Below are 26,455 nucleotides of genomic sequence, written 5' to 3'. Positions count from 1 at the left end.
CCGCTTTGTTTCTCTTTCTGTTTAGCCTTCGCTCCTGAAATATGGTTAAACTTACTTCATCACCAGATTGTTAAAAATACATTTGAATTTGCTGATGCCGGCTGCGGCTCCTCCCACTTCCTCATTCACCGTATTGCTTTTGGAAAACATTCCCCTGGCTGGTCATTTCCAAGGAAATGACAAAGTGCAAAGAATTATGGGATGGTTTTAATCTTTCAGATCTTTTAAGCTCCTTAGCGAGTGTTTTCATCTGTGCTGTGTGCAAACACACAACTCTCACATGCTGCATGTGCATGCTGATATCGTGCATACTACCTTTTGCGTGCTATTAGTAAGCAGTGATGTCATGTACCGGTTTGGCATGTAAGGGCACCCGTATGTATGTGACGTCACCTGTTGATGTGGGGAGAAGCGCGAGGAATATTGTTCGGGCAGTCTTGCAATACGGTGGAATAAAGCAAGCCACGTTAGGCATTGTGTAATAACGGTGTGCCTAATCATTTATAATTAACGACACCTAAATAAGCATATAGGTGGGAATAACAGATCAGAACATGTTTCCTCAGTGTGTTGTGTGAGGCGGTTGTTACTAAGGCGAGAGCACTCTTTAAAACGCCAGGTCATCACAGGTCAGAGTCTCTCCTGCTCTGCCTCATAGTCAAGCTCACGTCTGACACATCATTAACGCTAAGGACAAGATCCTGTCCAAGTCGGAGCTCACCCGCCCTTTACCTCCGCCTCTCTCTGGCCTCCGTCACTCCACGGCGAGGAGTGCCTCTGCTAGATAGCGCTTTCACACATGGACGTTTCCCTCGACCTTGCTGTGTGCAGACGAAAGAAGAGGAATTGAACTCTTTCCCCTAAAATCCCCAGAATAAATCATTTTACACAGCCCTGGAAACCTGCAGCACTATCTTAGCGGCGCAGGCAGCAGATTGTGTGTTTTGGACCACATGTGATACGATCTGATATCGGTTGTGAGATACGGTTTGTCTTTCTCCTGTTTCACTGCAGTGGAGTAAGTAACGCGATAGGTTTGTTTGATTTTTTTTTTTTAAATTTTTTTAAGTTGCCTGACAAAGTTTTGCGGGGTAAATTGGGAGTTCGGAGAGAATGAACCGAGTGATTTTTCTGCTCCTCTGGGGACCGGTGTAGATTGTCTAGACGGTGATGAGGAGAAGTGAGCCTTTGAGCCTTTCCATACGCTGCCAGGATCACTCCCAAAGACACGCTGAAAATATTCCACCAACTGCCAATACCTTGTAAACTCTTTTACACAATGGCTGAGGGAAAAGAAATTAAGACGTACGATGGCATCTTGAAAACCCATTGGCTATTATCAGTTTGTCAAGAGAGCGGTCTGGTATACAGTTTTCCACTGTACTCTGTCGAAGGTGGGGGCCGCTTCGCCACTCATGACGAGGCTTTCGCGGAGAGCTGATCTAAACTAGGGCAGGGCCTGGAAAACCAGCGCCCTGTCTCGTCTCCCTTCACGCCTGTCCTAATTGGTTTGTTTGTGTAGATCATTAAAGCTGATGGATCCGAAATGGTAGCCATGTGTTTGGTCCCGTGTGATCCCCGCCTGTGAACGCGGTGACCTCTTGCTGTTCCACCCGAGAAATGAGAGACGGTTGGGTCGGTTCTGTCATGGAGCCACAACGAAGATGGAGATATTTATTTGGGTCCTTGGCTGTTGTTTGTTTAATATTCTTCGGGCTGCTTGTTTGGACTTGGACGGGCCTCTGTCCCGCTGGTCTCTAAGCCTCCTCAAACCGCAGGATCAAGGGCCTCGTGATATGCACGGTTTGGCGAGGTTCTGGCACCGCGCGTTGGGATTTTTCAGCGGAGGAGTCGTGTTTTGATGTGGTGGTGGACAGTGCAAGAGTGTTTTCGATGTGTCTGAGCTCATGCCTTTGTCTCCTGCAGGACACAGCCTCCTTAGGTTCCCAGAAGGGCGGGATCACCAAGCATGGCTGGCTATGCAAAGGCAACATGAATAGTGCCATTAGTGTGACAATGAGGGTAAGAAATCTGTGACGCTGATATCCATGAATAAATTAATAAAATACATGAATATGTCATGTTCATAATAGTGCAACCAGTTCATGTTTCCACACCAACAGAGGCAGGTAGCGTTCCTTCCTGGGAATGTTGCATCTAATATAATATTAAGGAAGTTGCTTTCTGAGCATTGTTTGCATAAAACTATATCTGCCAAACCCGCGTCTTTTATTTTTCACTAATTCAGCTGAGAATCTATTCCCTTCTCTTTGATTTAGTCTTTCAAGAGAAGGTATTTCCACCTGACGCAGCTCGGAGATGGCTCCTACAATCTCAACTTCTACAAGGACGAGAAGATCTCCAAGGAACCCAAGGGAACCATTTTCCTGGACTCCTGTATGGGTGTGGTTCAGGTACAATCTCTGAAATACCCCGATGACTGCAGAATTACAGCAATTTTTTTTTAAATAAAATGGAAATAAGCTTTATTAAGGTGTCAAAAATTATCTTTACCATTAGCCGTCCGGGTGGCGTGGCGGTCTATTCCGTTGCCTACCAACACGGGGATCGCCGGTTCAAATCCCCACGTTACCGCCGGCTTGGTTGGGCGTCCTACAGACACAATTGGCCGTGCCTGTGGGTGGGAAGCCTGATGTGGGTATGTGTCCTGGTCGCTGCACTGGCGCCTCCTCTGGTCGGTCGGGGCGCCTGTTCGGGGGGGAGGGAGAACTGGGGGGAATAGCGTGATCCTCCCACGCGCTACGCCCCCCTGGTGAAACTCCTCACTGTCAGGTGAAAAGAAGCGGCTGGCGATTCCACATGTATCAGAGGAGGCATGTGGTGGTCTGCAGCCTTCCCCGGATCGGCAGAGGGGGTGGAGCAGCAACTGGGATGGCTCGGACGAGTGAGGTGATTGGCCAAGTACAATTTGGGAGAAAAAAAAAAGGGGGGGGTCCAAAAAATGTTCTTTATCAAGGTTTGAGTAAATATTTATGTAAGAAATAGCTGCACACGTTACTCAGCCAACAGGATGCCCTGCTCCTGTTTCTCCCATTTATCTGTTAGACCCTCTCCTGAATCCAAGCCCCCCCCCCCACACACACACACACACTTCCAAGGTCATCCTTTAATGCCGTCTTTCAGCTGCTGAAACAAGGTGAATATCGATGTCACTGCCATGCACTTTACAACAGCTTGACAATCAATACCACATGCTGGCAGATGTGTGTGCAGCCCCAGACAGACGGAACGCGTCAGTGTCTGTCCGTCGTCCAGATACACAACGAGGACCTCGTACTTACTGACCAAGCATTCAGCTGACATTGATCATATTTATGAGGGAAAATGAGATTGGAGTTTGATGCCTCTATCATGCTCATATTGTTGAAGTTGGACTTGGGTGGGGGGGGGTATTTGAAGGAGTGGAGCCCATATGTCTGCGGGGGTGGAAGTTAGGGTGTGTCTATATGTGTTTGGCTGAGTGTGCATGCATGCTAGGTCTTGGAATGGCTTTGGGGATTTGAAGATTTCAATGGTTCACGCTACGTTGTCCCTGCCCTTCTGCCGTGAAGTTCCTTGAACTTCCTCGATCCCGGACCACACCAAATCCTCCCGACAGACTTCCCGGTGGAGTTTACGGAGGAAGGGGTAAAGTCAAAGTGCACCTCCTGGTCCAGTCGTCACCCTGCCCCAATTTCCACATACACCAAATTTCATTAGGCAAATCAAAAGCAGACCTTGGAAAGTTGCAAAAAAAAAGACTTGAGACACAGAGCTTATGTTGGAAATATCTTCCATTAGACACATCTGAGATTAATCTGGACCCCAAGTGCACACACGCTGCACACAAACTGCACACAAACTTGAGGTATTTTTTCAACGACCATAGATAGCAAACACATTGACTTTTTGTGATGATTTTTTTTTTTTTGTGGAATTTTCCCCCTTTTTCCCCCCCCAATTGTATCCGGCCAATTATCCCACTCTTCCAAGCCGTCCCGGTCACTGCTCCACCCCCGCCGATCCGGGGAGGGCTACAGACTACCACATGCCTCCTCCAATACATGTGGGGTCACCAGCTGCTTCTTTTCACCTGACAGTGAGGAGTTTCGCCAGGGGGACGTAGCACGTGGGAGGATCACGCTATATTCCCCAGTTCCCCCTCCCCCCTGAACAGGCACCCCTAGTGCAGTGACCAGGACACATACCCCCATCCAGCTTCCCACCCGCAGACACGTTCAATTGTGTCCGTAGGGACGCCTGACCAAGCCAGAGGTAACACGGGGATTCGGACCGGCGATCCCCGTGTTGGTAGGCAACGGAATAGACCGCCACGCCACCCGGACGCCCTCGTGATGAAAATATTTTGAGGGAGGAACAGCTGTGTACCAGTTCAGACTCCTTCATGGCCGTACCTTCGTTGTCGCCCAAATGCAGTGGGAAACCACATGCACACAGGTGAACACCCACATGTGCGGAGCGGAAGTCAGCACAGGGTTCTGTTTGTTTGTTCGCTTGTTTTTTTTTATTGTTGTTTTGATTAAGAGGTTTATCTTGTTGACGTGGACAGTCTTTGTTCCAGTCAGGATCCCCTTTTATCTCCTCGCCGAAACGAGAGGGGATGGATTTTGCCATTTGCGATGTGGTTGCACGCATCGCATGCAGCTCTGCGGGCATCGGCCTGTCTCCAGCCTCCAGTGAGACAGACTGTTTCTCTCCGGTACGAGACGTTCAAGACGATCTCTTTCATCTTAATAACTGCAGTATTACGGTTTTAAGAGGGGGGGGGGCTGCTGCTGATCGGCTGGGCGGTCAGTGGACACCACATCAGTGTCCTGTGGTGTGCCACATCTGTGCAGGATAGACGTGCTATGCTAATACAGGATAATGTGTCTTAAACTCTCAACCGCAGCAGCTGCCGGGGCCGCGGATCTGCAGCTGATTAACTGTACGACTACGGTGACGTTAGGCGGGTGATGTCATGCTCGGCATCAAACCGCTTTCGCACACTTTGCCCTTTCTTAAAAAGCCGGCATAAAGTCAGACACACGTACACACGAGGGCCGTTAACGCGTGCTATTTCTATCTCTGTTTAGCCCCGTTTCCATTTCGTGCACGCACACACACACACACACACGTATGTAGACACTGAGGTGTGGTGTCCAGGGGCAACCGTTTGTGTTTTCACATCCGCCCTTTTTCTCCTCAAAGATATCCCCAAGATGTTCCCTTTTTACCGCACCCCCCCCCCCCTCCGCTCACACTCTCTGCGATTGCTCAAACAAAATCAACGGGAGGATCCCACGTCTCCCTCCTCCTCCTTGCCTGCTCCCCCGGTCCTCGCCCTCCCCCGTCTGGATAGTGTACGGTCCTGGGTTGCACACTAAAGCTCACATTTGATTGCGTCTGCCCAGGCGACGCCCGAGCCAAAGGTCTGGCAAGTCGTGAAGCGAATGAGCGCGGCTTGCGCGGCGTTCTGACTCGGCTCAGATCTTTATGAAAAGGTCTTTTACCTCGCCCAGAGTGTCCTGTCTCTCGTCTTGTCCTGCAAGCCCCAGATTAAATCCTGCCAGACTTTTTTTCCTCATGGCTCCCCTTCGGTGTCTCTGTTTTCTCTCTCTCCAAAAAAAAAGAAAAAAAAATGGAAATAAGGGTACTGACATGTAGGGCTTGGGAATCAACAGGTACCTCCCAAATCAATAGTACAACGATACTTTAGTACCGATTCGATAATCCAGTGATTTAAGTCATCTTTTAATTAGACAGCACAAGCCTGTTGCCTGTTTAATGCTATGTGCAATTATCAGCTGTCATATATATATATATGGGGCACGGGGGCGCAGCGCGGTCGCCTCACAGCGAGTAGGTCCTGGGTTCGAGCCCTGGGGTAGTCCAACCTTGGGCGTCGTCCCGGGTCGTCCTCTGTGTGGAGTTTGCATGTTCTCCCCGTGTCTGCGTGGGTTTCCTCCGGGTGCTCCAGTTTCCTCCCACAGTCCAAAGACATGTAGGTCAGGTGGATCGGCTATACTAAAATTGTCCCTACGGTGTGTGTGTGTGTGTGTGTGTGCGTGTGTGTCGGCCCTGTGATGGACTGGCGGCCTGTCCAGGGCGTCTCCCCGCCTGCTGCCCAATGACTGCTGGGATAGGCTCCAGCATCCCCGTGACCGATTCGGTGCATCTCCTTATATCTGCAGCAGAATTTGAAAGCAGCAATGATCCAATGAAAAATGTGCAACTACGTTCATTTATTTTAAGGCCTGTGTGTTGCAATAGATCAAAACGTGAGCATGCTTCCCTGAGCAAACATCCAGACCAGTCACATGCAGACGCTCGGAGACGTAGAGATCATCACATCGCTCCACTTCGCGGCATCTTTTCTTCGTGCTTCCACGCCGTTACTTGCTGCGGTAGTTATGTCATTGCGGCTTATTATCCTCATTTTGCACTCAGTTAATCCCCCCGACCCCCGCTCACACCTCCACACACAGAAATAGTCTTAAACTATTTGACCGATAGTCCAAGTAACTGTGCTGTGTAGAGACGGTGTGTTATTCCTATCAGTCAGACGACCAGTATGAGTCCCCCTGATGATGACTCCGGTCTGATATTCGTTCCAGAACACGCCCCACACACCCCCGGTGTTTACTCAGCCAGCTTGGCGATGATGACTCTCCCTCCCTGTTACTCCCACTCTGCTGTTGTTGCAGCCCAGCCCGGGCTACAGCACAGCGATAACCACGGCATAGCAATCCACTGACTGCCCATGTTACAAACCAGGAGACCACCCTCGTCCCTTGGAACGGAAGACCCTCGTTTTTAGAATCAGAGTCGTGTTAATGGGCCATGTAGGTTTGCACACACGTGCAATTTGACTCCGGTTTCGTGGCTCTCTCAGTGTACTTAACATAGAATAACAGCACGACAGTCTTAAGATATCTACACAAGGACTGACTACACACAAGCGGAATAAGAGGTGATAAAGTGCAACGGTGCAGAGAATATACCAGAATTTCATTCAGCAAATCTCAACCTTGTGGCCGTAGTGGGCCAAGTTTAGTTTGTATAGCCGTACATCACAGTCACATTCCAGAGGGCATTACAGCCCCAGTCCGTTCTCGTTGTTAGGACCAGTAAATGCATTTAAATGATAATGTGTCGCGCCCCCTATCTGTAGACTCTTGATTCAGATAAAGAAAAAAACTTTTTCCCGAAGAAAAACTTTCCGGAAGGGCACCATAGAAGGGGATCGGGCGTCCGGGTAGCGTAGCGGTCTATTCCGTTGCCTACCAACACGGGGCTCGCCGGTTCGAATCCCCGTGTTAGCCTCCGGCTTGGTCGGGCATCGCCACAGACGCAATTGGCCGTGTCTGCGGGTGGGAAGCCGGATGTGGGTATGTGTCCTGGTCGCTGCTCTAGCGCCTCCTCTGGTCAGTCGGGGCACCTGTTCGGGGGAGGGGGGGACTAGGGGGCGTAGCGAGATCCTCCCACGCGCTACGTCCCCCTGGCGAAATTCCTCACTGTCAGGTGAAAAGAAGCGGCTGGCGACTCCGCATGTATGGGAGGAGGCATGTGGTAGTCTGCAGCCCTCCCCGGATCGGCAGAGGAGGTGGAGCAGCGACCGGGACGGCTCGGGAGAGTGGGGTCATCGGACGGATACAATTGGGCTGGGAAAAAATGATAATGTTATAATGTGTTGTGCTGTGTTGTGTTGATTCAGATAAAGAAAACAACTTCTTCAGAAAGAAAACTCCGGAAGAGCATCAGAGGACGGGATCGCGTCTCCGGGACGGATAGCGCCGTGCTGTGTAATCGATTTCCAATTAGCACATGCATTTACAAATACACATGTTGCTGTGAACCGAGTGTGGCTGAGTCAGCAGCTGGAAGTCATCAATGGACTCCAGCGGAGATATGCTGGATCCCTAAATGGGTCTGTGACGCCACTCTTCCCGGCTGATTGGAGGTCAAAGTTCAAATTCTCCGGTTCAATACTGTATAGCCCGCTCGGCAGCCCCCTCGGTCTCTCCGGGCTTTGTTAACGCATATGGAAACACTCTTTCCCTCCCCAGCTCGCTCTGTTTGCTCTCTTATGGCTGTGTGGTAAATCTTTTATTCGAGGTCTCTGGCCGTCCACACACATGCCTGCTAAACAGCACACTTGTAAGATTTTATAACAACGCGCGGTCAAGTTTGGATTATCGGTATTAATGCAACAGAGTATTTATGGTCTCTCTATGTATACACCTGTCCTACGATTACACGGTGTTCATAGTTTTTTGTTTTTTTTTTGAGTTTCCCCCCCTTTTCTCCCAATTGTACTTGGCCCACTCTTCTGAGCCGTCCCAGTCGCTGCTCCACCCGCTCTGCCGACCCGGGGGGGGCTGCAGACCACCACACGCCTCCTCCGATACATGTGGAGTCGCCAGCCGCTTCTTTTCACCTGACAGTGAAGAGTTTCGCCAGGGGGACGTAGCGCGTGGGAGGATCACGCTACCCCCGCCCCCCCCCGAACAGGCGCCCCGACTGACCAGAGGAGGCGCTAGTGCAGTGACCAGGACACATACCCACATTCGGCTTCCCACCCGCAGACACGGCCAATTGTTTGTTTTTGTTTTTCTTTCTTAAATTTATTTCTGATTTTCCTTTTTCTCCCAATTTAGTGGCCAACGACTCCCTATTCTAGTTCATACACCCACCCTCGTACTGCGTGTGTTCGCCAACTGCATCTCTACGGCCGGCAGTCTCGAAGGAGACGCCTCCAAACTTTCGTGACAAGGCGAATCCAGGCCAAACCGCTGCTTTTTCCGACACACACCGAGACAGACGCATTCATGTGACGAACACAAGCCGACTCCCCCCTCCCCCCCCGAAGACAGCGTTGCCAATTATTGCTGCTTCATCGAGTCCGGCCATAGTCGGATCTGACGAGACCGAGTCGCGAACCCCAGTCCCCAGGGGGAACTGCATCGACACAAAGCCGATGCTTAGGACGCGGCCAATTGTGTCCGTAGGGACGCCCGACCAAGCCGGAGGTAACGCGGGGATTCGAACCGGCGATCCCCCCGTGTTGGTAGGCAAAGGAATAGACCGCCACGCCACCCGGACGCCCAGTGTTTTCATAGTTTTTGCCGTAACTTCATTCTGAGGTTTCAAATCACGACACAGTGAAAGGTTCGGTTCCCAGCAGGGGGGAGGATGGTTTAATTTGATTTATCTTTTTCTTTATTTCAGTAAAAACCCTCCCAGGGGCTCCATGAAACAAACCATAAGACTTAGGCATCGGCTGCCTTGTGGTGACTTGGCAGTTTTTGCGGGTGTTCGTTTTGGATAGTGGACTGGAACATTCTTTCAAGCCCCGCTACGATCCCAGCTGGGCATTTGGGTTTTTATATGTGAAAAGCTAAACTTCGCCGCCGATCAATCACGCCAGATCACGCACAAACCCGCAGATGGCACACCGGTCGCCCCCCACTTTTCAATAACACAAACCCTCCGCCGTCTGGTGTGCTTTTGATTCGTTTTCACACGGAGAGTAAGGGTCCTATCATTGGAGATGTTTGGCGACTTCTGATAATAAAAAAAAAGGAACGCCTGTGTTGCCGAGCCCTCGCTGCTCCTATCTCATCTCCTCCTGTGTTTTTCTTTTTGTTCTTCTTTTCCTTTCCTGCAGAACAACAAGGTTCGGCGGTTCGCCTTTGAGCTCAAGATGCAGGATAAGAGCACCTACCTGCTGGCCGCCGACGGCGAGGCGGAGATGGAGGACTGGATCAACACCCTCAACAAGATCCTGCACAGCAGCTTTGAGATAGCCATGCAGGAGAAGAGAAACGGAGACCTCCACGACGGTGTGTGGTCCTGTGTGTGTCTCTCTGTGGCCGAAATTTAACTTGCGCTTGACTTGTAATAGATATAGAGGTAGATATTGTGTGTGTGTGTGTGTGTGTGTGTGTGTGTGTGTGTGTGTGTGTGTGTGTGTGTGTTAGTGTGTGTGTGTGTGTATACACACTACCAGTAATCACCATAACTCAACCAGCATCAGCTCAGGTTGCTTGGTCCAACGACTCCCACATAAAGTCCTCTACGGCCGACTACACCTTGGTCAATGCACTGCTGGTGGGCAGAAGAAGCAGGTCAAAGACCAAATGAAGACCACAACAGAAAGATGCCGGATCAACCCCTCTTCTTCGGAGGAACTTGTCCCCTGCGGCACCGTCTGGCGCTCTCACATCTCTCACAGGGAGTGAAGTATATGGAAAACCAGCACACACAACACCGTGTAGCAAAGCATGCGAAGAGGCATGCTCGCAAAGCTACCCCTGCCCCCCAGCACCACTTTTACATGCCCAGTCTGCAACCGCAACTGTGCATCCAGGATAGGACTATTCAGCCACCAAAGGACTCACAAATAGGAGAAGATGGTCATCATCGGATATGATGGACAACCAGCAAGCATGTGTGTGTATGCACTACCAGTAATCACCATAACTCAACAGAAAACTACATGAATTTGTGATTAAAAAAAGTTTAGGGGAACATTTTTATTTTTATTTTTTTGCAAAAGAATCAGTGAAATGTACCAAGAGATAATCCTGCGGTGAAGTTTCCCCTCTTTGCCTTGTCGTTGTTTAAGTAAAGGATAGAAAAGAAATACTGAAGATGATGAAGATAAGATTCAGCGAGTCTGTCTGCGTGCATGGCAATAAGTCTGCCCGCATCGGCACCTGGGATTTCTGCAGGATTTGTGAGATAAACGTCAAGGACGCAAGCAAGAATTATATGATTTTCATTTTGCTCCGGACCTGCCGAAGTCTACCGTCCCCCTTTCTCTCAAGTTGTGCGTTTTTCGATGAAATGTCGCCCGCTAAGACAACATCCAGTGTTCGCTTAAATCCGCCTTTCTCAGAGGAGGGAGGAGTAGCGTGTCTTAATTCTACAGACTAGGCTGAATAAGTGATGGTATCGTCTCGGTTCATCGACGCTCGCGCTGGCTTCTGTGGCTGTGCGTGAAGACTTATTGTTGTCATCTCATGTTTCAAAGTTGGCCGAGCTTCGATGAGAAGTTTAATTCCAAGTCGTACATATTTTTCTCTTATCATCCTCGAGCGTTGCCTTTTGATCATGGTTCAGTTTTGCCGCAAAAACACACTGAAATACAAGACCTCGGCGTAAATTATGACGACGATTTCATTGGTGGATGTCTCACAGAACAGAACTCATCGTAAATGTGATCTGGGGGTCCAGGTTACTGTTGAACTTGGACATCAGAAGCTTCAGCAGATCACCATCGATTAGTTGGGTTTAACACGTTTCCATACCCTCACATGTCGATATGCTTGATGCTTAATTGTGTCATCCCTGCCTCAGTTCGCGAGCTGTACCTCAGCTCTCCTTCGAGTTCCCTCCCGGCCGTCTCTGTCTGTCTAGTCTGCGGTGATGCGGGTCTGGACCACCCAGAATTTTAATACTTACCTCCTGTCTCATAGGAGGCCTGTGTGCCAGGAGGAGAAAGGCTGAGTTCCTTCATACAAAGAGCTTCACTAATCTCCCTAACTCCTCAGCTTTTATTAATCACCGTACTTTAGAGGAGCCCACAACCTGACTAAGAGTCGAGGGAGCTGGGTGAGATGTATCAGGACCGGTCTCGGCCCCTCCGTCCTGACTGATCCCTGAACAGCTGAAGGACTGTTTACTGAACCCAAGAGTTAGTGAGAGATTTAGGAAGTTTTGCAGTACTGATGACAGTGTTGTAATACTGGTGGTTTGTTGACCCACCACATTGTTGGCCTGTGTCCAGTGAACTCTTCTTTTCCCTTTTCATTTTCTGTTTCTCTTCTTTTCCTCAGATGATGAACTGGGGAAGTCAGACAGCTCCTCCGGGAGCATGGACAGCTTTCAGGTAGGCGCTATTTGCTGCTTCATCACAAATAAGTTGTTGAGATGCGAAGATCTAGACCTAACTCGTGCCAAACATCTTCCAGTGGAAGGGGTTTTTGATTTTATTCGGGTCCCACCGAGGTTACCAGGCAGGAAGGGCTCTGACAGAGACCCCCCGCTGCAAACACATGAGTTGAATTTGGACACCGGGGCCTGTTGGTCATACGCCTCATCATTTGGTCATTTTGTTTTGTATTAGTTCCGAGAGGAAAACAAACCCGCAGCTTTTCTATTCCAATTACAATTGGCACGAGTTCTCTTGAGCCTCTTCCAGAGCATGACTTTTCCATTCAGAGCTTCGAGTCGGTGACGGCCTGCAGTGCAGACTGAACTGAACCCCTAAGCACAAAGGATGGTATTTGTACACCCTGTATGATGAAAATGAGATGAATGTGGTAGGCTCTAATTTTAAAAAAAATCTATTTTTGGGGCATCCGGGTGGCGTAGCGGTCTATTCCGTTGCCTACCAACACGGGGATTGCCGGTTCGAATCCCTGCGTTACCTCCAGCTTGGTCGGGTGTCCCTGCACACACAATTGGCTGTGTCTGCGGGAGGGAAACCGGATGTGGGTATGTGTCCTGGTCGCTGCACTAGCGCCTCCTCTGGTCGGTCAAGGTGCCTGGGCTGGCGGGGAATACCGTGATCCTCCCATGCGCTATGTCCCCTTGGTGAAACTCCTCACTGTCAGGTGAAAAGCAGCGGCTGGCGACTCCACATGTATCGGAGGAGGCATGTGGTAGTCTGCAGCCCTCCCCGGATCAGCAGAGGGGGTGGAGCAGCGACCGGGGCGGCTTGGAAGAGTGGGGTAATTGGCCAAGTACAACTGGGGAGAAAAGGGGGGGTGGCAATAAATAAATAAAAATCTACTTAGTCTAAATGATTCAAAGCATATTTCTGGTTCAAGTTAAGTGCTATTTTGAGACGTGTGCTCAGTAAACAATCAAAGACGGTTGGAATCAGTTCATCTGGATACAATGTTGTCATCTGGATACAATGTTTAGTGACAGATACATTTCATCACTCAACTTGAGTGATGAAATGTATCTGTCAATAAACATTGTATCCAGATGAACTGATGCAACCCTCTTTGATGTTCTTACCGGGATTATTGAGCATGCATCAAGACGCTCGGTAAACGAGTTTTCAGAGAAAAATCTTTTTTTTTTAAGGTGGTGTGTGTTTAAATGGTTAAGGTGGACTGCTGCTTTCCATAATGATAACTAGCGTTTTTGGAATGGAACTTCATAAGCCGTCATGGCCCCGAACGTCAGGTTATAGTTTAGCCATACGTGCATGGAAACTGGTGGTAACAGTTAGCTGGAAAAGCGGTCTGACAAACTGCTTGACAGGTTGTGCTTTTTGCTGCACCATACTGTCTGTTCGGACTTTCTCCATGGAGCCTGTCTGCCCCGTTTTGATCAGCTCATAAAATACAAAGCCTTGCTTCCAGATGGACGCAAATAAAAGGAACTGTCTTAATGATAAAACCAGTTGAAAACGAGAAACCCCTAGGTCAGTGGTGCTGACTGCTGACTTAGTTTGCGGTCAAACTAAGAAAAAAAAACCTCTTTCTTGTCCTCAGAGTGCACGAGATATCGAATCCAAGATGAGAAACGAAACCAGATTGAAGCTGTTCACCCTGGACCCTGACACACAGGTACAGTACGTCATTAGATTAAATTATCCATCCCGTTTCTGCAGTGAGAGGAAACCCAACATTTGTGCCTTTTTTTGTTTGTTTGTCCCCCCCCTTTTTTTTTTTGTGTGTCCCTAACCTTGCCTTTGTGCACTGCCAGTTGACACCTATTTCCTATCAGACTTGAACCTAGTTTTTTTGACACTTACTTGCATTGTTGCCTCCTGACTAGATCCTGGCTTGTGTTGTATAAACTGTCAGATGTGCGTCGCTTTGGATAAAAGTGTCTGGCAAATGAGATTATAACAGCACATCATGTAACCAAACAACCTTTTTACATTTTTTTTTTTATTTTCACTCTCCTCAGAAACTCGATTTCTCGGGAATTGAGCCGGATGTAAAGCTGTTTGAGGAGAAGTTCGGCAAGCGCATTCTGGTGAACTGCAACGACCTGTCATTTAACCTGCAGTGTTGTGTGGCAGAGAACGAGGAAGGACCAACAACAAATGTAAGGAATGTCATTTTGTGAACGATGCTAAATTGGATATTTTTGAACAATATCTGCCCTTAACGATAAAGTGAATAAGTTTGGGGTGGCCGGGTGGCATGGCGGTCTATTCCGTTGCCTACCAACACAGGGATCGTTGGTTCGAATCCCTGCGTTACCTCCGGCTTGGTCGGGCGTCCCTCCAGACACAATTGAGCGTGTCTGTGGGTTGGAAGGCGGATGTAGGTATGTGTCCTGGTCGCTGCACTAGCGCCTCCTCTGGTCAGTTGGGGCGCCTGTTCAGGGGGGGAGGGGGGACTGGGGGGAATAGGGTGATCCTCCCACACGCTACGTCCCCCTGGTGAAACTCTTCACTGTCAGGTGAAAAGAATCGACTCCACATGTGTCGGAGGAAGCATGTGGTAGTCTGCAGCCCTCCCTCGGATCGGCAGAGGGGGTGGAGCAGTGACCGGGATGGCTCGGAAGAGTGGGGCAATTGGACGGGTACAACTGGGGAGAAAAAGGGGGGAACAATCCCAAAACAAACAAATAAAGAATAAAGCCAGTAAGTAAAAGGATATAATGCAACACACCACACTATGGCAATTGTGAAAATAAGACCCAGGTTGTGAAAAACGGAATAAACCTTTAAACACATTCATGTTGCGACAAACACCAGTACTGACAGGCCTATTCAGAGGAGTGGTGCATTCGCTCCCTTACAAACGCCGCTGCTGGGATTCGAATGAAGTCAAAGAACGCTTGAACACATTACAACAAATCGTAGGTCTCCTTGCTGGCTTCCGGTCTGTCATGGAACAGACTTGTAAAATACTGCTGCTCATACACACCATCGCTCAACCGTCTAGGACCGAAATACATCTTTGGCTCGCTTTTACCATATGAACCCTCTTGACCTCTCGGGTCATCTAAGAACGGCCCGTGAACTGTTCCCAGAGTCAAAGCGAAACGTGGTGAAGCAGCGTTTAGTTACGCTACACGTACGACGCTGGAACAGACCTCCAGCAGATCTGAGACTTGCTCCAACTCTGGCCACTGTTGAAACAAGGCTAAAAACGTATATGTTCTCCATCACCTTTGACAGAAATTGCAGCCTACTAAGAACTGCTCTCTGACCCGTATTCACTTTGCAGGTTTTATTCTTATTTATTATTTAATGCTATTTTATGCCTTGTGCGAAGCATGTTGAGTTGTCTGTTTGTTAAATGTGCGATACACATAAACTTGCTTTGCCTTGATTTGTTGACTATAGAAATGAAATTGTAGTGATTGATGCTACGATTAGAGGAGTCAGAATAACATGATTAGGGTGTCTGAGTAGTGTAGTGGTCTATTCCGTTGCCTACCAACACAGGGCTCGCCGGTTCGAATCCCCGTGTTACTCCGGTTTGGTCGGGCGTTCCTACAGACACAATCGGCTGTGTCTGCAGGTGGGAATCCGGGTGTGGGTGTGTCCTGGTCACTGCACTAGCACCTCCTCTGCTCGGTCGGGGCACCTGTTCAGGGGGAGGGGGAACTGGGGGGAATAGCGTGATCCTCCCACGCGCTACGTCCCCCTGGTGAAACTCTTCACTGTCCGGTGAAAAGAAGCGGCTGGCGACTCCACATGTATCAGAAGAGACATGTGGTAGTCTGCAGCCCTCCCCGGATGGTCAGAGGGGGTGGAGCAGTGACCGGGACGGCTCGGAGGAGTGGAGTAATTGGCCAAGTACAATTAGAGAGAAAGGGCGGGGGGTACCATACATTCTGTATGTTGTTGCTTCTAATCTACGCTGTCTCTCTCTCACGCGTCCACGGTTTCTCGTTTTTCTAGGTGGAACCGTTCTATGTCACACTTTCGCTGTTTGACATTCAAAACAGCAGAAAGATCTCCGCCGACTTCCACGTGGACCTAAACCACCTGTCCGTCAGGGGCATGATGGCCAACTCAAACAGCCAGCACATGAACGGCGGGGAAACACTCCACGTGGGACAGCGGTTGGTCCACAGTGTGCCGGAGTCAGCCATGCAGTATCCTCGACAGGTGAGCAATGGTGGATTCACATTACCACTAATTTTTTTTTGTTGTTGTTGATTTTTTCCCCCATTTTCCCCCCAATTGTACCCATCCAATGACCCCACTCTTCCGAGCCATCCCGGTCGCTGCTCCACCCCCTCTGCCGATCCGGGGAGGGCTGCGCTACCACATGTCTCCTCCAATACATGTGGAGTCGCCAGCTGCTTCTCCTCACCTGACAGTAAGGAGTTTCGCCAGGGGGATGTAGCGTGTGGGAGGATCACACTATTCCCCCCAGTTCCCCCTCCCTCCTGAACAGGCGCCCCGACTGACCAGAGGAGGCAATAGTGCAGTGACCAGGACACATACCCACATCCGGCTTCTCACCTGCAGACACGGCCAATTGTGTCTGTAGGGACACCCGACCAAGCCGGAGGTAACACGGGGATTCGAATCGGCGAGACCCATGTTGATAGGCAACGGAATAAACCGCTATTTGACCCAGACGTCCCCCTCCACTAAATTTCAATATTGCAACGTCACACATGCATTTTCATGCATAAGCTGAAGATCTAACAGGGGCTTGCAAAAGTATTCATACCCCTTGAACTTTTCCACATTTTGTCACGTTACGACCACAAACATAAATATATTTTATGTGAAAGACCAACACAAAGTGGCACACAATTGTGAAGTATAAAGAAAATTATACATGATTTAAAAAAAAAAATTACAAATAAAAAACTGAAAAGTGCGGTGTGCAAAAGTATTCAGCCCCCTTTTCTCTGAGTGCAACCAATTGCCCTCAGAAGTTGCCTGATGATTGCTGAATGATCGAATGTTGACCTAATGACTAAATAGAGTCAACCTGTGTGTAATCTAATCTCAGTACAAATACAGCTGTTCTGTGACGGCCTCAGAGGTTTGTTAAAAGAATATTGGGGAGCAAACAGCATCATGAAGTCCAAGGAACACACCAGACAGGTCAGGGATAAAGTTGTGGAGAAGTTTAAAGCAGGGTTAGGCTATAAAAAAATTTCCAAGCTTTGAACATCTCACGGAGCACTGTTCAATCCATCATCTGGAAATGGAAAGAGTATGGCACAACTGCAAACCTACCAAGACACGGCCGTCCACCTAAACTTACAGGCCGAACAAGGAGAGCACTGATCAGAGATGCAGCCAAGAGGCCCGTGGTGACTCTGGACGAACTGCAGAGATCCACAGCTCAGGTGGGGGAATCTGTCCACAGGACAACTATTGGTCGTGCACTGCACAAATCTGGCCTTTATGGAAGAGTGGCAAGAAGAAAGCCATTGTTAAAAGAAAACCATAAGAAGTCCCGTTTGCAGTTTGCCAGAAGCCATGTGGGGGACACAGCAAACGTGGAAGAAGGTGCTCTGGTCAGATGAGACCAAAATTAAACTTTTTGGCCTAAATGCAAAACGCTATGTGTGGCGGAAAACTAACACTGCACATCACTCTGAACACACCATCCCCACTGTCCAACATGGTGGTGGCAGCATCATGCTCTGGGGGTGCTTCTCTTCAGCAGGGACAGGGAAGATGGTCAGAGTTGATGGGAAGATGGATGGAGCCAAATACAGGGCAATCTTGGAAGAAAACCTGTTGGAGTCTGCAAAAGACTTGAGACTGGGGCGGAGGTTCACCTTCCAGCAGGACAACGACCCTAAACATAAAGCCAGGGCTACAATGGGATGGTTTAAAACACAACATATTCGGTCCGCGGTGGCGTAGCGGTCTAAGCATCGGCTTTGTGTCGATGCAGTTGCCCACCAGGGACTGGGGTTCGCGCCCCGGTCTCGTCAGATCCGACTATGGCCGGACTCGATGAAGCAACAATCATTGGCAACGCTGTCTTCGGGAGGGGGGCGGAGTCGGCTTGTGTTCGTCACATGAATGCGTCTCTGTGTGTGTCGGAAAAAACAGCGGTTCGGCCTGGAGTCGCCTTGTCACGAAAGTGGGGAGGCGGTCTCCTTCGAGACTGCCGGCCGGAGAGATGCAGTTGGCGAACGCATGCAGTACGAGGGTGGGTGTTTGAATTAAAATAGGGATCGATTGGCCACTAAATTGGGAGAAAAAAGGGAAAAATCAGAAATAAACGTATAGAAAACACAACATATTCATGTGTTAGAATGGCCCAGTCAAAGTCCAGACCTAAATCCAATTGAGAATCTGTGGCAAGATCTGAAAAACTGCCGTTCACAAACGCTCTCCATCTAATCTGACTGAGCTTGAGCTGTTTTGCAAAGAAGAATGGGCAAAAATTTCAGTCTCTAGATCAGGGCTCGAAATTAACAATGTCCCGATGTCCCGGGGACCATAAAAAATCCTACTGGGACACAAATATATTTTGTCTGGGACAATTCCGGGACAGTGAAAAAAATGTCAAAGTAAACTTCGAAATAGGTGTTATTTGCAAAGTCATTAATTATGAGTATCTAGACGTTACTTTGTCGTTTGAATAATTTAATAAAAACGTGTGAACGGCGAAACTACAGAAGGCTTACGTTCTTGCGGCACCTCACGATGGGGCAGTCAATCGCCTGTTCGTGCAAATCATAGAATGCATTCTACGTCATCCACCCTGCCAGTGGCTGCTGCTTGACTCGCTCTAATGCAACATTCATAGAGCCAGAGCGATAGACCATCATCAACGACAGTTAAAAGAAGAAGAAGAAAGAAATGCTGAGGTGGTTGAATAAACAGCCCCCTGATGCAAGCCCCAATACTGCCGACTCCCGAAACAACTGCCGACTCCCGAAACTCCCGAAACTAATATTCATATGTTCAATAAAAGAATAAGTATTTTAAACTTATATGGTGGACCAGAGTCCATGGTGTGATGATTAAGTGACAAAAAAGGATCAAATTATATGTATTCTGCATGATTGGGGGGGCGACGACAAGAATTAAAATTTGGGACACTGTTGGTTATATCCGGGACAATACAGAGTAGAATTCGGGACAGTTGTGGGACACTGAGGAAAAAAGTTAATTTCGAGCCCTGCTCTAGATGTGCAAAGCTGGTAGAGACATACCTCAGAAGACTTGCAGCTGTAATTGCAGCAAAAGGCGGTTCTACAAAGTATTGACTCAGGGGGGCTGAATACTTTTGCACACTGCACTTTTCAGTTTTTTATTTGTAAAAAAATTTTTTAAATCCTGTGTAATTTTCTTTGTACTTCACAATTGTGTGCCACTTTGTGTTGGTCTTTCACATAAAATTCCAATAAAATATATTTATGTTTGTGGTCGAAACGTGACAAAATGTGGAAAAGTTCAAGGGCTATGAATACTTTTGCAAGCCCACTGTATAAGGAGTCTTCATGTTCACTTTGTCCCCCACCGAATGATAGCCCCCATTCCTCCCCCCGCTCCATTTGCACGCCAAAAAATCACCTCCATGTCTGTCCTTTGCTTTGTCGGTTTCACTTTCTGGTTAATATAATGTTTCTAAGGTCGCATAAACATCGTAAGGACCCTTTGTGCATCAGTTTTTAAATTTAAATGTAAAATGGTGAACGGTTAAAGAGAAAATAAATTCCACACACAAAAATGATTAAAGATTTTACACTCCTCCACTTTTAAAAGCTTTGGGTCGATGTCCAAGTTGGTCAACAAGTTTACGGCCATCCAGATGTGTGGGTGATTTTATATGCAGATGTGGACGTACGCAGGTCTGTTTTTAACATTTATCTGTTGGAACGTGTCCTCCTCCACAGGGAGTGTTCTCGGTAACGTGCCCACACCCAGATATCTTCCTGGTGGCTCGCATCGAGAAGGTCCTCCAGGGGGGGATCACCCACTGTGCCGAGCCGTACATGAAGAGTTCGGACTCCACCAAGGTATGGACCCACCCACAGCCAGCTCCACTCGGCAGTTTCCTGAGATTATCCCGCGTGATAGGTGATCAGATTGTTCTTGTTAGAAATTGCAGGCCTTTCGCACAAACACTCAACACAAACATTGGCTTTGGCTGCATGAGTGTAATCATGCACCACTTAGGGGCTCCGGTGGGCAGTAATGTGTCTCAGAGGGTTTGAAAAAGGAAGTTAAAACGTGTGTGTGCATGAGAGAGCAAGCATGTGTGTCAGTGTATTTGTGTGTGAGACCTCATTAGTCTGCATCTGAGCACACAAGGCTGTGTGTGTGTGTCTGTGTGTCTGTGTCTGTGTCTGTGAACTTGTAAGGAGTGCATGCTCTCATGGTTCTTGCATGTGCCTGAGTGAGTGTCATCCATTTAAAGCAGGGGTCCCCAGCCTTTTTTGCACCGCGGACCCGGTTTAATACTACTACTACTACTTTCGAGGTTAGGGGGCGCCACAGCGGATCATCCGTTTCCATCTCTTCCTGTCCTCTGCATCTTCCTCTGTCACACCAGCCACCTGCATGTCCTCCCTCACCACATCCATAAACCTCCTCTTTGACCAGTTTAATAATGACAGTATTCTGGCGGACCCGGGGAGGGGGAGGGGCGGGGGTGGTTTAATGGCGGCCAGAATATAGGTTAGGGTTGTAAGTCAGTAGTATCATAGCATTTAAAGTAACGTGCTGAAGCAGTTTCGGGGACTTCATTGCCTCATTAGCCAACTTGTCTCCACATATCACACACGGGGCTCGGAGCATGTGAGTCTCCGGTCGCAGTAAAGCCGTATTTTAGGTATGACTAGTCGTATTTCCTGTTGAAGGAAGCTTTCTTTTTTCTTTTTTGCCGTCTCAGCCTCTGCTGTCTCTGCGTCATCATCATCATTTGACCTTTTACCTCCCCTTCCTCTTCCGAAAGAAACTCTCAAGCAGCGTTTGTTTTTTACCAGTACTCACGGTAGCTAGCTAGCTGCTAGTAGCGAGTTGACCGAGTGGTCTCTGAGTTATGAAGTTAGTTACCGTTGGTCTGCCGCATGCCACGTGATGAGTGATGCAATTACATCATTGTACACACTTCAAGTATCCATTTCAAATTAAGAGCCCTGTAGCGTTACACGGTCCAGCTGGACCGGGCTTTTATTTGAATATTGTCTATCATATTGTTTCCTTGCGGCCGGTAGCAAATGCTTTGCGGTGCCGGTCTGTGGCCCGGTGGTTGGGGACCCCTGATCTAAAGCCATGAGAATATGTTTTAAGGGGTTAAGTATAGGAGTAGTAACTTTCCTCGATGGCCTTTCGTGGCGTCCTAGACTGGTCTCCATACACCCCAGCATCACGTGAAGTGCAAAATATAGCCTCTCCATGATGAATGACCGTCCGTGCGTGGTGAAGAGCCACGCCCTCCTTGCAGTAATCCTGTTAACGTTGTCAGGAGACAACAGAGCAGAACACGGCGGATCTAGAGGAGTAAACCTGGATGATAAATCCTGCTACTCCTGTGGGTAGCAGTAGTCCTAGGTGCATTCATCGATAGACTTTTGTTGTGGACCGGGGGACATTGTGGCTTTGCAGATGATCAATGCTTCTTCACAATGGAAAAGCACAAAATCTCCAGTTAGCGGAGAACCATAGAACTGCACGTGGAGTAGCGCCCCATGCTTTACACAAACATGCGCAACCGAAACCCTGTAGGGGGTGTCCTGACGGACGACCTAGGTGAGGAGGTAGAATATGGCAGAGTAAAACTGGGTGTACAGGAGTTGGTCCGTGTTGGATAAGAATAAGGTTGAGAGCGATCATTCCTCCAAGTGTCTCTAAACGGGAAAGCTCAAACCACATTTCTGTTTCTTTCTTCCACCAGGTGGCACAGAAGGTCCTGAAAAATGCCAAGTTGGCCTGCAGCCGGTTAGGCCACTACAGGATGCCCTTTGCCTGGGCAGCGAGGTAGCGGTTCACTCCGATAATGTTGTGTGTGTGTTTTCTTTTCTTTTGTTTTTTGGATTTTTCCCTTTTTCTCTCCAACTGTACCCTGCCAATGACCCCACTCTTCCGAGCCGCCCCGGTCGCTGCTCCACCCCCTCTGCCGATCCGGGGAGGGCTGCAGACTACCACATGCCTCCTCCTATACATGTGGAGTCACCAGCCGCTTCTTTTCACCTAACGGTAAGGAGTTTCTCCAGGGGGACGTAGCGCATGGTAGGATCACGCTATTCCTCCAATCCCCCCCCCCCCCAACAGGCGCCCCGACTGACCAGAGGAGGCGCTAGTGCAGCGACCAGGACACATACCCACATCTGGCTTCCCACCCGCAGACACAGCCAATTGTGTCTGTAGGGACGCCTGACCAAACCAGTAACACTGGGATTCGAACCGGAGATCCCCATGTTGGTAGGCAGCTGAATAGACCACCATGCCACCTGGACGCCGTGTGTGTGTGTGTGTGTGTATGTATGTTTTCAAGAAGTGGATGTGTTTTTGATATCCGTTGAGTGATGACATTGTTTGGACCTATTTTTAACTGAAAAAGTGAAACTTTTCTTCTCGTAAGCTTTTTATCACATCATTTTATTGTATTTAGTACTGCTTCAGTGGAACAATTGTCCCCACATGGGAATGTACATGCGCGCACACACACACACACACACACACACACACACACACACACACACACACACACACACCCCAGCAGCAGCAGCAGCACGGTGCAGCCTGTCAGGAAGTCTGTAAGTGTTCTGGCTCTGACCAGTGAAAAATAGACTGAGGGGAACATCCAGTGACGTTTGTTAATACAAGCGTAGGAAACAAAGAAAGCCAGATGTGAATGATGTTTCTGACACATTTTCTTTTTTTTCTTTTTTTCCAGGCCTCTGTTCAAAGATGCTTCAGGGACACTGGATAAAAGTGCCCGCTTCTCGGCGCTCTACAGACAAGACAGCAACAAGCTGTCCAACGATGACATGTTCAAACTGCTTGCTGACTTCAGAAAGTAAGCAATGCGCCGATGAGGGATTCCAACCCTTCACTTGTTAAATAAGGATCAGACCGATCTCGCAGATGACGGTGGCGTGTTCGTATGTTGATGTTATCAACTAGCCCTGAAAGAGTTTGACTTCAACAACGTGCCTAAATGCCCAGTCTCATTTCCAAAGTCACTTTCTCACCTTTTGCAAATATTTTGCTATCCACTTTGGCTCTGTTACCCTGGGCGATTTCATTCCAGGCCGCCTGTCTGTTTCCCATTTACTCCAACATGGATGATAACATGGACTTTCCCCCCTCTTTCCCTCAGGCCAGAGAAGATGGCCAAGCTACCTGTAATCTTAGGGAACCTCGATGTTACCATTGACAGTGTGGCCCCCGACTTGACAAGTAAGTTCTCCAGATTCAACACATCGACCTGAGAAGGTGCTTCTCAGGTCAGATTGGTGGCGTTGTCGGCAGGGCTGTTTATATGGATTTCCCGCCCCCCGCCCCTTCCCCTCTGCTCCCATGTGCAGATTGTGTTACCTCATCCTACATTCCTGTGAAGCAGTTTGATATGAGTGAGAGGAACAACATCCTCTTCGAAGTGGAGGAGTTTGTGCCGTGCATCGCCAAGTGCTCCCAGCCTTTCACCATTTACAACAATCACCTCTACGTCTACCCGAAAAACTTGAAGTACGACAGCCAGAAGTCCTTCGCAAAGGTACTGTGAGCAGCTATGTGCAGCGCTAGTTTTCTGGGGTTTTTCCATTTCTCTCGGTGAGAGCATTATGCAGGAGATATTCTGACTACACGGTTTCTCCTCCGACTTTTGCAGAAGCACTTTGCTTCAGACGCTTTCCCGCGTCACGCGTCTGAAGAGGTCACCTTTGTTCTGTGTTGTCTGTCCTCAGGCAAGGAACATCGCTGTCTGCATCGAGTTCAGGGACTCGGACGAGGAGGAGGCCGTCTCACTCAAGGTAAACTTGTAGTCGCTGTCTCCTGGAGCAATTTCCTGGCGTAGTGTTCCCAAGGTGAAGGGAAGCCCATCTTGATTGATTGGTTGATTGATTGTTGACTAACCGCTGTAATCGCTCCACAGTGCATCTACGGGCGACCAGGAGGACCCCTGTTTACCAAAAATGCCTTTGCTGCGGTATTACATCACCAGCACAACCCCGAGTTTTATGACGAGGTGAGGAGCCCCGCGTCGAACCGCTGTACTCATGAACGCCTCCGGTGCGGTGATGACCAGCCTGGAGATGAGACCGTATCACATGATATGTGTTTGTTAGTAACGGGAGTGTGTCTGTTTTGTTTTGTTTTTTCGTTCCCACAGTTTAAAATTGAGCTGCCAACCCAGCTCCATGAGAAGCACCATCTGCTCTTTACCTTCTTCCATGTCAGCTGTGATAGCAACAGCAAGGCCAGCACCAAAAAGAGAGACACTGTTGAAACACAGGGTAGGAGCACACACACCCTGCAGCGAGTCTCCATCACATTTCACTGTAAACTCTTGAAATGACTTGACAGTTTGCTTATATTAAAAGTGCTTTGTGGGGCGTCCCGGGTAGTGTAGCGGTCTACTCCGTTGCCTACCAACACGGAGGTTGCTGGTTTGAATCCTTGTGTTACCTCCGGCTTGGTCAGGCGTCCCTACAGACACAATCGGCCGTGTCTGCGGGTGAGAAGCCGGATGTGGGTATGTTTCCTGGTCGCTGCACTAGTGCCTCCTCTGGTCAGTCAGAGGGGAGGGGGAACTGGGGGGAATTGCGTGAGCAGCGACCGGGACAGTTCGGGAGAGTGGGGTAATTGGCCAGGTACAATTGGGGAGAAAAAGCTTTAAAAAAAAAAATTGTGATTCACTGGCAATGCTGTGATATCAAACTCACCTTATTGTTGCCTTACTAGTATTACCTTACTAGGACTACCTAGTATTACTGAATCAGTTTTTCCTCCCTGCTGATACTCTCCAGTTACATCACGCTTCAGGAAAGCCAAATACTGCACATAGCCCCTTTAAATTCTCTCCTCCCGCTCCATGTACTGGTTATTGTTGTGGTTACCGGCTGTCAGGCTGTTTGTACAAAACCCGGTGTCCTCTTCCTCAGTGGGTTACGCCTGGCTCCCTTTGCTGAAGGACGGCCGGGTGATCATGAACGAGAACCACGTCCCGGTGGCTGCCAACCTGCCGGCCGGCTACCTGAGCTGTCAGGAAGGTGTCAGCAAGGTAACGTGCAGAAGCAGGACATCCATAAGTGTTTTGTTTTTGTTTATTTTTTTAAAGGGACTGTTGGCTGCTGTTGGCCCAAAATTAATACAATATTACTAAATTTAGATTCAAAAATACATTCAGAAAAAGTTAATAACTTGCAAGTTTTACAAATAGTAGAAATTTTACCTAGTGCTGGGCCATACGGAAAATAATATTGTGACGAGATCCCTCCTCTGTTGCTCTCCATGAGGTACTACTTTTCAAATAATACTCCCAAATATTTCAGACCTCATCTTGTGAGAAATTTCAATTAATAGATTCTCATTATCATTCATTTAGACAACAAAATTGAGTATCACAGTATGATAATATCCCAATTTTATCCCAAAACGCTATCATTGAAAGATGATAAATGGCAATATTGAATTATTGCCCACCCCTAATTATACCTTATTTACTATTAGTCGAATGTGTATGAGTATACAGCTACGAGTCAAATCATTAACTGTCGGTAGAAATAATTGGAGATATCTCTTATAAGTGAATATGTAGGTGAATAATGGTGGATTTTTAACTGAAACCTCAATTTCTGGTAAGATTTGTTAGAATTGCAGCTGTTTCTTTTTATTGCAGCATTCAGGTCCTGAAATCAAATGGGTGGATGGAGGAAAGCCAATTTTCAAGGTGTCTTCTCACCTTGTGTCCACCGTCTACACTCAGGTGAGTAATTGTTAGACTATTTATTGAACAATTGCCCAATTTAAGCAGAGATTTAGTCTGCTGAGGATATGCCATGAACGCCCTCTGGTAGAAATCGCCTTTGAGTTATCTTTGTCGCTTCTGTTTTATTCGATCCGGGGTTGTACTGCAGCACGAGGCGACATCGCTAGCTGCTCGACTACAGGGGGCCGACCCCCTATGGGGCGGCACGGTGGTGCAGTGGTTAGCGCGGTCGCCTCACAGCAAGAAGGTCCTGGGTTCGAGCCCCGGGGTAGTCCAACCTTTGGGTCGTCCCGGGTCGTCCTCTGTGTGGAGTTTGCATGTTCTCCCCGTGTCTGCGTGGGTTTCCTCCGGGTGCTCCGGTTTCCTCCCACAGTCCAAAGACATGTAGGTCAGGTGAATCAGCCATACTAAATTGCCCCTAGGTATGAATGTGTGTGTGTGTGTGTGTGTGTGTGTGTGTGTGTGTGTGTGTGTGTGTGTGTGTGTGTGTGTGTGTGTGTGTGTATGTCGGCCCTGTGTGATGTCCTGGTGGCCTGTCCAGGGTGTCTCTCCGCCTGCTGCCCATTGACTGCTGGGATAGGCTCCAGCATCCC

The 26,455-nt window shown here is 48.6% G+C and overlaps 1 protein-coding gene across 8 annotated transcripts in view; it reads left to right on the top strand.

The window, feature by feature from the left end:
* Nucleotides 1–26,455, top strand: part of LOC130120675 (dedicator of cytokinesis protein 9-like) — a 130,134-nt gene that overhangs the window by 74,739 nt on the left and 28,940 nt on the right. For 7 of the 8 annotated variants that reach the window (XR_008811001.1, XR_008811000.1, XM_056289352.1 and 4 more), the window contains exons 6-22: nucleotides 1,927–2,022; nucleotides 2,280–2,414; nucleotides 9,671–9,845; nucleotides 11,844–11,896; nucleotides 13,518–13,592; nucleotides 13,939–14,079; nucleotides 15,893–16,102; nucleotides 19,822–19,944; nucleotides 21,825–21,907; nucleotides 22,827–22,949; nucleotides 23,253–23,332; nucleotides 23,461–23,648; nucleotides 23,839–23,904; nucleotides 24,027–24,119; nucleotides 24,264–24,387; nucleotides 25,036–25,154; nucleotides 25,773–25,859. Coding sequence is in view for 6 of the 8 variants with exons in the window: in XM_056289352.1 (XP_056145327.1) it covers nucleotides 1,927–2,022; nucleotides 2,280–2,414; nucleotides 9,671–9,845; nucleotides 11,844–11,896; nucleotides 13,518–13,592; nucleotides 13,939–14,079; nucleotides 15,893–16,102; nucleotides 19,822–19,944; nucleotides 21,825–21,907; nucleotides 22,827–22,949; nucleotides 23,253–23,332; nucleotides 23,461–23,648; nucleotides 23,839–23,904; nucleotides 24,027–24,119; nucleotides 24,264–24,387; nucleotides 25,036–25,154; nucleotides 25,773–25,859 (1,971 nt within the window). In the remaining 2 variants the exon portion in view is untranslated. Of the gene's footprint in view, nucleotides 1–1,926; nucleotides 2,023–2,279; nucleotides 2,415–7,709; nucleotides 7,806–9,670; nucleotides 9,846–11,843; nucleotides 11,897–13,517; nucleotides 13,593–13,938; nucleotides 14,080–15,892; nucleotides 16,103–19,821; nucleotides 19,945–21,824; nucleotides 21,908–22,826; nucleotides 22,950–23,252; nucleotides 23,333–23,460; nucleotides 23,649–23,838; nucleotides 23,905–24,026; nucleotides 24,120–24,263; nucleotides 24,388–25,035; nucleotides 25,155–25,772; nucleotides 25,860–26,455 lie in introns of those variants that run through there. The other variant, XM_056289353.1, reaches the window with a different exon arrangement.

Source organism: Lampris incognitus, chromosome 11 (genome assembly GCF_029633865.1).
Source record: "Lampris incognitus isolate fLamInc1 chromosome 11, fLamInc1.hap2, whole genome shotgun sequence".
NCBI classification, from domain to species: domain Eukaryota; kingdom Metazoa; phylum Chordata; class Actinopteri; order Lampriformes; family Lampridae; genus Lampris; species Lampris incognitus.
This window is presented reverse-complemented; position numbering and strand designations above follow the sequence as displayed.